Source organism: Ostrea edulis, chromosome 3 (assembly GCF_947568905.1).
Source record: "Ostrea edulis chromosome 3, xbOstEdul1.1, whole genome shotgun sequence".
NCBI classification, from domain to species: Eukaryota; Metazoa; Mollusca; class Bivalvia; order Ostreida; family Ostreidae; genus Ostrea; species Ostrea edulis.
This window is the reverse complement of record NC_079166.1, coordinates 60339496-60352474: the sequence shown is the minus strand read 5'-3', so window position 1 is coordinate 60352474 and position 12979 is coordinate 60339496. Positions and strand designations below refer to the sequence as shown.

Sequence of the window (12979 nt, the reverse complement as noted above, 5' to 3'; positions counted from 1 at the left end):
AGTGGATATATTTTGAAAATCAAAATTAATCACTTGATCAATGCAATTTAAGGTACTGAAAATTCACCTTCCCAACCTTTGTGGAAATGGTTTTATTCAAATACACATGTACCTGTAAATAGGCTTTCATGCATTGAGAAATTTCAGAAAATTAATATTTTGTGTATGTATCGCGGTTAATCAATTTCCGTGATATCGGCTGCCATACAATATTAAAGTAGCGCATCGTCATAACATTGTGCTTGTCTTTGCTTGTAAACAAATTTGTGGAATCTAAAATTTAAATGATATATACTGGAATAAAACACTAAGTGCGATATTCATTTCCAATGTAAAAGTTTACAAGTATACTTTCGCAATTGACGGGCGAACAATGCTTGGGCCTGGTGTCATTTTCTATTTTCGTGTCGGCCTACGTACCGAAAAGAAACTTGTGGGTGCATTTCAATAAATAACGCATTCACCCACTACTGTATGCAGAATAAAACAAATACAGACCTACCAACGAAAGCATCAATAAATTTGCTCCGCGAATGAAGCGCCGATAAGTTTATTCCGCGATTGAAGCAAAATGATGGTACATTTAATGTATGGCGCGCAATACACAGCATTAAATTATGAAACGTAAAGTCAATTTAGAATTTTAATCCGATTGGGCCTATTCAAAATAAAGCTTCGATTTTTTTGTAATTTTTTTTAACGGATTCATTTGAAAAAAAGAAAATAAATATTCATGATGATATGAATATTCCTTAGCCAAAATGCAAGTTAATTAATTAATTAATAAATGAATAAATTCCTTACTTTTAAGATTTATTTCAAGCTGTATTGATTAAAAGATTTATTCATGTTAGTAGTGTTGAGTACTCGATAATATATATTTTTTAAATATTAACCTTTTTTATATTTACTTTATGTTTTCTTATTTTCCCTGGCTTTTTTGATCAGAAGAGAGGGTGACAAGGTTGGTTAGTTGGCCGGGATATGATCTTGTTTTGGTATCGGTATACTATTTCTAAATAACCCGTAGAGTACATATCTTATTGTTGTTTTAAATATAAAATTTAAACTTCATTTCAACATAAATAAAACAAATTAAATGTGGTGCATTTCGGGGCGGGGGGGGGGGGATATAAATGTAGTTGACATAGTTTGAATTGTATTGTCAAAAGTTGAACATGTTATTTCTACTTGTTTATTCTTTTCTATATTTATCAAGAATATATCATCTCTTCCACAAAATTAACACAACAATGATTGAATATTGTTTACCGTCCCTCTCGATATTTCACTCATATGGCATCTATGGAGACGTCACCACTGTCGGTGAAGGGCTGCAACATTTCGGCTTATACCAGTAAATGCTCGGCGCTTATGGCCTTTGAGCAGGGAGGTATCTTTATCGTGCCACACCTGCTGTGACACGGGACCTCGGTTTTTGCGGTCTCATCCAAAGGACCACCCCATTTGGTCGCCTTCTACGACAAGCAAGGGTACTGAGGACCTAATCCGGATCCCACAGGAAGGTTAGATAACAATGCATGGATAAATGCAGTAGTCTAGAGAAATTATGTAGGCCTACAAAGTGGAAGCTATAACATTTAACAGTAATAAAAACTAAAGTGATCGAAGTAAAGCAGCATCAGTTCGGACTCCATGAAGTCAATCAGAATTTTTATTTGATGCAAGTGCAGACATACTAAAGAATATTTACAGATTTTATAGATGCATCTAGTTAGGAATGATATATGTCCACACTTTTGTGACAATACTACTTTTCAATCGCCTAATAACGAATAAATATTTGAAACATTAGTTATATGGGTCTTCAATTTCTCCCCCCCAAGTAAAAAGAAAATATGATCGGCAAGATCATGGATTCTCCTTTGTCAATAAAGACATCTTTTATGGTACGCTTGCCGCAACACGGGACCTTCGTTGTGTGTGTGTGTGTGTGTGTGTGTGTGTGTGTGTGTGTGTGTGTGTGTGTGTGTGTGTGTGTGTGTGTTTTGTTCTTTTTATGTTGCTGTTGTTCTCACTTTAGGTCATATCTGATATCGCACGTATCGTTTTCCAGGGACGGAGGGGGTATGGAAGTTGGCTTCTTAAAAATACTTGAGCAGCCAAAAAGTTTTTCGCTGATCTTCAAAATTCTAGAATCCTGATTCGGGGAATGGGGGTAGGAGGAGACGGGAGCGTTGGAGTATTCTATTATGATTCACGGCAACTAATGAATATCTCAGACTTCATTTTCTTAAATCATAACGGCGTGGGGTAGGTTAGGGTCTTCTACCATGAGTGCTTAAAACGTTTTCACTTGCTTCATTTTCTTAAATTGTGGAGGGGGTATTTTTCTATTACTGCTCAGTACTTCGCTAAATAACTCTCATTTTTAAATCATTATACATTATTCCCATTCATTATTATTGCTAAAAATGGTTGGGGGGGGGGGCAGTCACCCAATATATCTTTAATTTACATTACAAAATAACCGTCCCAATAAAGGGGGGGGGGGCAGCCTGCTCTACCATTGATCTACCGCGTCCTAAAAATGAAAATATGATAAATGTTCAACACAGCACTGTAAATTATAACATGTTTCTTTTGTTTCAAGCACCGATAGCAGAAAGTTCCAAGTACAGTCTGCACTTTTTAAGGGTATTTTATTATTGATATCGGACAACAACACCTGCAAGACTACTTACTCCCTTCCGAACCCCCGTTCCGAGTATTTGAATACAGTTTTTTTTAAATCAGGCGTCAATCTCTTGTAATAATTTTTTAATTCAAAACATTAATAATCAAAGGATATGATTTTCATAGATATGTATCTAGATATAAATAGACTGGAAACATTATCTTGATTAATGTCGAAGTGTAAGGTGATGATAACGAACGATCAATCTCACAACTCCTTTAAGCAATGCAAAATAGAGAGTTGGGCAAACGCGGACCCCTGGATATAAATGTACCATAGGTGCATGGGATCATGTGCCTAGGATTCCATTATGATTTCATTTTGTGAAGCAAACAATTTTCATATTATATGAATATTTTTAAAGATAGATGCACTACTAGATCCAGGATTTGCGGTTACGGCGGGCGCAACTTTATGAGGTTGGGGGCTGCCTTGAGGCCCCCAGTGGGTCCAGGGGGAAACCCTGGTGGGGACCCAGGGGGCGAAACCCCCGGAAGCCCCTGGCTTTTATAGGCTTGAAATATGTCTCCTATTTAGTCATTTGTACTATTTTCTATCATTTTTAATAAGGTAAAATTAATAAAATAAAGCAGAGTTCCCCCAATAAAGTACTTCAAGAAATTAAGAGTTTGTCATTTAATTCTCCGGGAGTGGAAGGAATTAATGCTTCTTTTATTGTTTAGTACATTTTTCTAAACAAGAGAACACGATTTACCTTAAATTTGAAAATTTATAGGGGGGATCGCTAGCTGCCCCCCTCCCCATCTTAAAACTGCCACTGGATACACATGAATACTACTAAAACATCTTGAGATTTTACATATACGTAGTTGTACTCATGCATATCATCCGGTGCGTAATTTCAGCCAAATGGTCTCGAATGAATTATGAATATTTTAAACACGTATATCCATAACCAAACAAACAAACAATTAATTTTAAAAAATGCCCTAGTCATCAGGCGAGTCTGAAGGTAGTCCTATATTTCGTTAAACCTTTGTAAAGACAAAGGGTGAGGACAACACCCACCCTACTTCTCAAAAGTGACTTAACGTCAACGCAATAAAACGACGTCAAAGCAATATTTAAAACGACGTCATTGCTCAAATATAATTATTGTCTTTGATTACCTGTAAAATATTAACGACACTGAATATATCTTTAATATTTTTAGGGAATGATGCCCATGATGTATACATTCATTTAACATCAAAAAATAATTTTCGAAAAAAAATTCACATAAGGGGGGTTTTTGCTTGGAACTTCAAACGATCGTTGTCGCTGTTTCGTTTGATGGCAATGAACCACTTGGTTTTTTTAAAGCTTCATTTCTTGGGAAGCCTATCCTCGCTCACTGTTTGCACAACAAAAAGCTTACACCCTCTCAAAAATCGTATATACTCCGGAAGTCAACAGGAATGTAGACGAGTCTTGCGCCACCTATGTTAAATTGTGTATAAAATAAATCTGTTCACCGGAAGATGATTAATAGATCCTCAAGTGTTATTAGGAAATATTTAGTATTGTTACCTACATGTAGAGTTAAAATCTATTGTGCATTCCATAAACTTAATCTTCAGAATCTTTGCACAGCCCTATCTCGTAAAACTGCTGCAGATGATGGTATGAAAGACGCAAGTAAATGATGGTCATTTCCACCTCTGGCACAAGTCTCCGTAAGTGGTACCCTCTCATCGATGACCACGTTGTAAAGTCTAAAGGCTCATTCTATGATTTTGGTACACTTTGATGGTTTTCATAGTAAATATCCTCCAGTTATGTGCAGGCAGCTAGTGAAAAACATGTAGAAACAATGTATTGTCCGTGAGACATAAGGGATTTGACCCACGAACCACGAAATATGGCTTAGTGTTGAGATTAAGTGGGTTGTTTGTTGTTGTTTTTTTTATCAAAAAATGTTCTTCAGAATTTGTGCTTTAAGAAACTGTTTCTTATTGTTTTAAATTCCTTAATTGCACTGAAGAAATCTTGAAACAAATGACCTCGGTGCAGCTTAAATGTTACTTCCTTTACAGAAGGTTTTGTCACACGAGGTTTTATTACAGGAGGGTTGGTAAAAGTGAGGTCATTGGTAGAGCAACAGAAAACCCAGGATCCGGGAGAGTAGTCGTATTGAAGACACAACGAAATTAAGTTTGGAAAGATGCATAAAGACGGAAACAATTTTAAAGAATTCAAACTGAAATTGTAGATTCTTCACTTCTGAATGCTGATCATTTGGCGAAGGAGTAATGACTACCTATTTTAACATCTTAATAGGTTTTAGCAGGGCTCGATTGATTGATTGTATATTGTTTAACGTCACTCTCAAGAATAGTTTACTCATATGGAGACGTCACCATTGCCGGTGAAGGGATGCAAAATTTAGGCCTATGCTTGACACTTATGGCCATTTAGCAGGGAGGATTTTTTATCGTGCTACACCTGCTGTGACAGGAGGCTTTGGTTTTTGCGGTCCCATCCGAAGGGGCTTGAACTCACGACCTCACAATTACTCGGCCGGTGAATACAAATGGAAAATTATACAACATGGATAGAAAATATACAATATAAATGAAAAAAATTATACAATTCAAATGGAAATGGAAAATATACAAATGAAAGAAATATAATACACATGGAAAATCATACAATACAAATGAAAATGATAAAATATTGCAACGTTTGACATGCCATACAAATCTGCAGTGTGTGTGTGAATTTTTCTTGACATAATTCACTTTTTTCTTGTTATGAATTTTATTTACTTGTTCTAGTTGTTCCACTGTTGTATACTCTTTGAATTCGTCCTTCAAATCCGGCAGATCGTTAAATATGTGTGAATCAATATTGCTCTTGATATTTCAAAGACTGACATACAATTCTTTTTTTTTTTTTTTTTTTTTTTTTTTTGCTTTATATGATCGACGAATGAAGGTGAAGATAACCAATAGTGATCAATCTCATAACTCCTATACCCCCGGTAAGCAATTCAAAATAGAGAGTTGGACAAACACGGACCCCTGGATATACCAAAAGTGGGATCAAGTGCCTAGGAAGAGTAAGCATCCCATGTCGACAGGTCACACCCGCCGTGAGCCCTATTTCTTTATATAATTCTTAAACATTCGGAGATTGAACTAGAATATCCACTGTGCTGGCCTAACATGTTATTGATATAAAAGCAAGCGATCAATCTAATTGAAATCAGGTCCTACAATACGCTCACAATCGCTACGCAGACTGTACGGCGCGGATCTAAGAAGTCTGATTTTTATTAGATTGAGCAAGCGATGAGAATATCAAGATCTTCGGTAGTAGGGATTGATAGATAATTGAAATTATATTTTTGAAATTAGTTATTATTGAAGGGGAAAAAACTCCCAATGACTTAGATCCACCAAAGCTTTACTCTCTCTTCTTTTTTAAATAAAAAGATAAAAAGTGGGTTTTTAATTAAGTTCTCAGTAATTTCTTATCAGGTAAAATATATAAAAAGGTAAAATATATAAAAAGGACAAGGGTATATACATGAAAGATGAAGATAACGAATAGTGATCAATCTTATAATTCCTAATGTGCATTGCGATCAATAGGAATATGCACGTTATACACTAAACATTCTGATGAACAATACACATAATTTCTAAGTTTCCTTTCAAAACTTACCTGTTGCTGGATATCCACTTTACGGAAATATTAAATTTAGGTTTTATACATGACGAATATGCTACATAATCGGGATATAGGGCTCACGGCGGGTGTGACCGGTCGACAGGGGATGCTTGCTCCTCCTGGGCACCTGATCCCACCTGTGGTGTGTCCAGGGGTCAGTGTTTGCCTAACTATCTATTTTGTATTGCTTGTGGGAGTTCTGAGAATGATCGCTGTTCGTTATCTTCACCTTGCATAGTCGGAGGAAGAATACCGGTACACGACAGAATACCAGATTTGACCAGCTTTTCCAACATTGTAAAAATTTATCCATGTTTCATCCGCTAATATGTTACTCGAAGATGGTCACTAGTAGTTATTAGATACTCTCCCTCGGAGTGAGGACTACTAGTAACACTGGTCAGCAGTAGTTATTACTCTCCCCCAGAGTGAGGACCATTAGTAACACTGGTCAGCAGTAGTTATTACTCTCCCTCGGAGTGAGGACCACTAGTAACACTGGTCAGCAGTAGTCATTACTCTCCCTCGGAATGAGGACTACTAGTAACACTGGTCAGTAGTAGTTATTACTCTCCCTCGGAGTGAGGACTACTAGTAACACTGGTCAGCAGTAGTTATCACTCTCCCTCGGAGTGAGGACCACTAGTAACACTGGTCAGCAGTAGTTATTACTCTCCCCCGGAGTGAAGACTACTAGTAACACTGGTCAGCAGTAGTTATTACTCTTCCTCGGAGTGAGGACCACTAGTAACACTGGTCAGTAGTAGTTATTAGATACTCTCCCTCGGAGTGAGGACGACTAGTAACACTGGTCAGTAGTAGTTATTACTCTCCCTCAGAGTGAGGATCACTAGTAATACTGGTCAGCAGTAGTTATTACTCTACCTCGGAGTGAGGACCACTAGTAACACTGGTCAGTAGTAGTTATTAGATACTCTCCCTCGGAGTGAGGGTCACTAGTAATACTGGTCAGCAGTAGTTATTACTCTACCTCGGAGTAAGGACTACTAGTAACACTGGTGTGTGGAAGTTTAGTCTGATGGCGACTGTAAGTGAGTGGTCGGTGCCTGTTTCCCTTACCCATACTGTAAAATATTCTATCTAAACCTTCTGGTTATAAAATAGATATAACACTATATACGTTCGAAGTCCAATTTTATTCATGAACCAAGATAATGAAATCCGATTTAGAAGTAATTGGCCATCCAGTCCAGATACTTGGACACTCTAACATACACACTTGGGTACGATCCATCACAGGTGCTGATGCCCCACGAGGTCACTCCGGCCAACATGTAACCACCATTCTTCCAGCAGACGTAGGGACCCCCGCTGTCTCCCTGAAATTCAGTTTTAAAAAAGATAACTGTAAGTGTAAATATCTCTCAGCTTAAAGACAACAGCGCTGTCTTCCTGTAGTGCAGCAGATATTAGAGTGAACTATGAGAATGTCTCTATTATATTCCCTGATTATCGGTTATGTACATGTATATTACATTAATGCATGTCTGTTGCAAACTTGTTCGATCCAGTTTTCAGTACATGTATCACTTGTCTGTGTAATCATTACCAAATACATGTACGTAACATCCTCAATGTCAAAGGGTGCATTGGCTTCTCCGTTTAATGTAGCGAATGGGTCAACCATATGATATTTAGTACTTAAATCTAGTTTATATTGACTTTAAAATACGCGGGTTATGATTTTTTTTCTGCAATACTAGCTACCTTCATCACCCGATGAAATCATATGCTTGGTCATAATTATGCAGATTCTGCACTGCGTGATACGGGTGACGTCACAATAGCCTATATCAACGACCGGTCGAAAATCCATATATCTCATATCAAACCGGCGTGCAAAAATACATATCAAGCCGGAAATTACGTAATACTATTCGCTCATATATGTAATAATCGTTGTAACAAAGTCTTTACCTTAGTAAATCAATGTATTTTTACTGCAGTAAAACAATAGATCAGAGTTTTTACCATGATTAACCAACGTACATTGTATCAAATAAAGTTTTTAATGTTGTTAATCAAGATGTTACCATTATAGTCAATGCATGTATCAACGTTTTTCACATAGTAAATCAAGGTAGGCAATGTATCAAATATTTTTTTTTGATTTTTCTTTATAAACAAAGTGCAATAAATTAACCAACGTGTGATAAGACCGGCGTGCAAAAATGCATATCAAGCCGAAAATTACATATTCGCTCGTAATAATCGGTGTGTATCAAAGATTTTACCGTATTGAATCAATGTACCAAGGCGTTTACTGTAGTAAAACAATATTTCAAAGTTTTTACCATAATGCATTTAACCAATGTATGTAGAAAAATTAAGTTTTTACTGTTGTCAGTCAAGTTTTTAACATTTATATCCTACAGTAAATCAAAGGTGTTTTTACCATAGTAAACCAATGTAGGTGATATATCAAATATTTCTTGATCTATCTTTAAATTGCAATATGTTAACCCGAATACGATAAAAAGAATAAGTACCATCATGTAAAAACAGCCCTAGAACCCTACATCAGATTAACACACACGCCCTCTCAAAAACACTACACTGTATGCATACAAGATTTATTAATAAGTATAAAAAAGTGTAGTATATGATAAATAGAATATTACAGGCTTAAATCCATATCATATGTCATATCATCCCTCGGGCTTCATAACAGTCCTCGGGCCCCACATGGGCCTTCGGCTGATATGACATACATGTACGATATGGATTTTAGCATCTAATGTTCACAGTGACTATATATTGTATAAATATTGCATGTAGTTAAGGGTAACATTGAAAATTTTCACCCCGAGCAAACCATTGTCAACCGAGGCATAGCATATTACAAACGCTCAAACGACGTCGTCTGTCAGTCTACGGCGAACCGTACGCGCATAAATATGGCTCATATGATAATCTTTATAATATCAGCCGTTGTCAAGTAATGTAACCTGCTGCTACATGTAGATACTATCACCCTGGAGCGCGTGCTTGCTATTCTCAAAGGGAAATATCATGTTTTTAAAAGTGCTCCTGGACCAATCAGATTCTGGTATGTATGGATAGATGTGTGCATGTACAAATGTAGTTAAGCATATATGTATGTATATTACGGTATATACATGTACAGAGAGCAATATCAGAGAGTAACATCATGCATTTTAATTGTGTATTGGCACGGAACAACTGACTTACATTGCAAGCGGATTTCCCCGACTCATAAGGGCAGATATGGGTACTGTAAATGGCGGCACCGCTGATAGATGACCAGCGAGATTGACACTCAGTATTAATAATATTAGTCATCTTAGCTTCCATCAAAACTTCGGAAGTGGATCCACCTAGAAATAAAGAATTTCTTGTAACAGTAATATGCATGCACGTTTGTGTCACATTATATATTTTGCGTTTACAAAGCAACAATCGAATTTAAAAATGTCAACATTATTATATTGATATACATGTATACGTTGTCCTTTAAAGTAAAACGCGTTTATAGCGCTGGGGACAAACAATTTATATTCGTTATGAACTGTATTGGTTATATACAATAAATTCATTATATGTTTATAAGTTCATGGAATAACAATCACTTTACTGTAAGCGTGAATTCATTATAAGCATGCTCACTATAACTGTGTTTTACTGTAAGCGTAAATTCATTGTAAGCGTGTTAACTATAACAGTGTTTTACTGTAAGCGTGAATTCATTATAAGTGAATTCACTATAAGTGTTTTACTATACAACATCTAATGTCTGCTGAATGACGTGATTTTTTAAACACTCTTTCTCTAAGGAAATTGACAATTTTTCTTCACTGTGAGAAATACCTCCTGAAGTTCTCCCCCACCCGGTGATGTAGCAGTCAGGGTTGTTTGTGAAATCCTCGTTAGAGTTAGTGGGTAAGGTGGCCAGTTTAATATTCCCTCCTATGATAAAGGACGAGTCCAGTTCCAACAGAGCTATGTCATTAGGGTAACCGGCAATGCTGGAGGAGTACTGTGGATGCTATAAACGCATAGACACAAAGTTAGTTAAAGTTCAATGTGTAGTTTAATAACAGTGTAAATGCTTTTTTTTAATTTCCCCCAGCTATTGCTATTAGATATTATGTATGTTGTATTAATCGACAGACATTGTCTACGCGATGCTAACTCTCAAGTTCAGGGATAGAGAGAGGGGCGTACATCTTGATAATGACCTGAATACTTAAGAAGATCGAGTTTCTAAAATGTGTATTGTACCCTTATTATTCTTTTGATGGTACTCGTTTCCCCTTCATCCTTCAACACTGTATGGATACCAGCTTCAATCCGCATACTGTCTATTTGCCCACTAAAGTTACAAGAGTGTAAATTTCATAGAATGCATTCAAACATTTAAAGGATTTATCAATGACAAAATTATTTTGACATACACACAACACGTGTGATATACACACGACACGTGTGTCAAGAACAAATACTGAAGATGCATGATTAAACTCACCCAACACAGTGTGCAGCAGTGACAACCCAGTTTGCTCTGACAAGAGATCCTCCACAAATATGATTATAGGATCCCCGGGAGTATACTTGGAGGGACACCTGCCAAGGCCATGCTCCTGGGAATGCTTCAACACCGTTCACGATACGTAGGAAATTGTCCTGAAACGTAATTACCGCTAAGTTCACATATTTTGCTACATCTATCGATTTGTTTTAGATGAAAGTCGTTCAATCAATGGGGCAGAAAAATATAGTAAAGTATTGGACATTCCATATACATTTCCTCAACAATTGAAATTTCTCGGTCAATATGATTAAAGACAAGCAATTTCCCTGGACCACCGGGAAAAAAAATAAGGAATCGTATCGATTTGGAAGTTCTTTATTTTTGGTCCGATGTTGGGGAAATGAAGTGCTACATATATATTCATAATATAAAACATGTGGAAGTGAATGTAATGTTCTGATTCTTTGTTTATCGCAACCAAACGAAAAGCTATAAATTATCAATCATATTAGTCCACGGTATGATTAAAGAAAATATCACGCAAATTTAATAATTTTTACTCGGCGAATACTGAACTTCACAGATGGTTAAATCATCATATTGACCATTGTAGAGATGACTTCTGGTAAAATCCCCTTTCCCTGTTTTGTTCAATGTCAACGGTTTGTTTGCGTATTTGTTTCACAATATATTTAACCCAAATACTGGTTTTATTTCATAAAAAATATAACTCACACCGAAACCGCTTTTATAAATGTCATTTCCTCATGTGATCAGTGATACGTCAATCATATAAACGATTTCTATGAGAGGTTTAATTTGTTCAAATAAAAACAGATCTATGTTAAATATTTGTGACGAATATACGTTAGATATTTGTACCAAAGAAAAAGAAATCAAGGGAGGTTAACGGACGCTCTGTCCACAAGCACCTGTTGTTTTTATGCTATATGTATATATATAGTAAGCTTTTACTACCTTTGGTTTTAAAGCCAGCTCACGTAATATTTCCTTTGCAGGCTGGTAAATATTGGGCTCCATAGCCGCACCTTAAACAAAGACCGCATTAAAACATCTTAAACACTGGATCACCATCTCACCTAAGGAATTCAGTAACAATATGATTCATACATGACGAATATGCATAAAAAGGGACATTTGCTTTGAATCTGTCTTTATATCTCTAATTTCTAAACTATATCACCAGTCTCCCCCTTCTCCCCTCCTACAACCTTTCTCTCTTTCTTAAAGCTGTACATTATCCGATGTTTATGTATTATTTTTGTACATAATTACTTTTAAGCAGATTAATTAGTGTTAAAAGTTATTAACTTTTCCTTAACCACATGCTTGATAACATTTGCATGTAAAAGAAAACAGCGAGAAGATTATTTAGAAAGTAAACATAGTGTGGTACACATAAAATCATCCGGAACACCTCGGGACTTTCGCCGAAAACACGGTGTTTTTCAGTGAAAGGCTCGGGGTGTTCCGGATGACGCATATATTATACATTGGGTAGGCGTCTATAAATAGCCCCAAGCACGCCAGGGGAATCCCAACATGATGAATTAATTAAGACGTAACTGTCTAATTTTAAGGCTGAAAGCGTAAAACAACGAATTACTAAGAGGTATTTGATATTTTTATTTCTATCAAACTTATGGTACGGTATTGTTGTAACAAAATACACAGCTTTACACAGATAAGACCACTAATGATCTGAAAATTTGAACTGGTCACGTGACTATCACTTGAAAGGGCAGAGTGACGCTATTGTTTGTAGACACCGATTTAAAATCAAATAATATTGGTTAAAACAGATGAAATAATGTATGACATATCATACATCCTTATAACTACATACGTGCGATGATTTAATAGCGTTTTTACTAGATGAAAAAAATGTAATTCGGACCATACAACTTTAATTTGTTGATTTAAACAATTATCTTTAACCCATTTGATGAAAGAAGGATGTAGAACTTACAGGAAAGGCTGAGGAAAGCGACGATAACAGCAACCTTCATGTTGTAGGTCGGTGAGAAGTCTTCTATCCACCTTCCATTCCAGCAGCATTTTTATACTGTTTT

The 12979-nt window shown here is 36.3% G+C and overlaps 1 protein-coding gene across 1 annotated transcript; it reads right to left on the bottom strand.

Annotated features, from left to right (window-relative positions):
* Positions 1-7511: 7511 nt before the first annotated feature.
* LOC130052685 (fibrinolytic enzyme, isozyme C-like) lies at positions 7512-12979 on the bottom strand. The gene is made up of 7 exons (XM_056158397.1): positions 12877-12979; positions 11865-11935; positions 10881-11038; positions 10637-10727; positions 10223-10400; positions 9587-9732; positions 7512-7713 (listed from the first exon to the last, which is right to left on the bottom strand). Exons 1-7 carry the CDS (start codon positions 12914-12916, stop codon positions 7561-7563), a joined length of 837 nt encoding a protein of 278 aa, XP_056014372.1. The 5' UTR covers positions 12917-12979; the 3' UTR covers positions 7512-7560.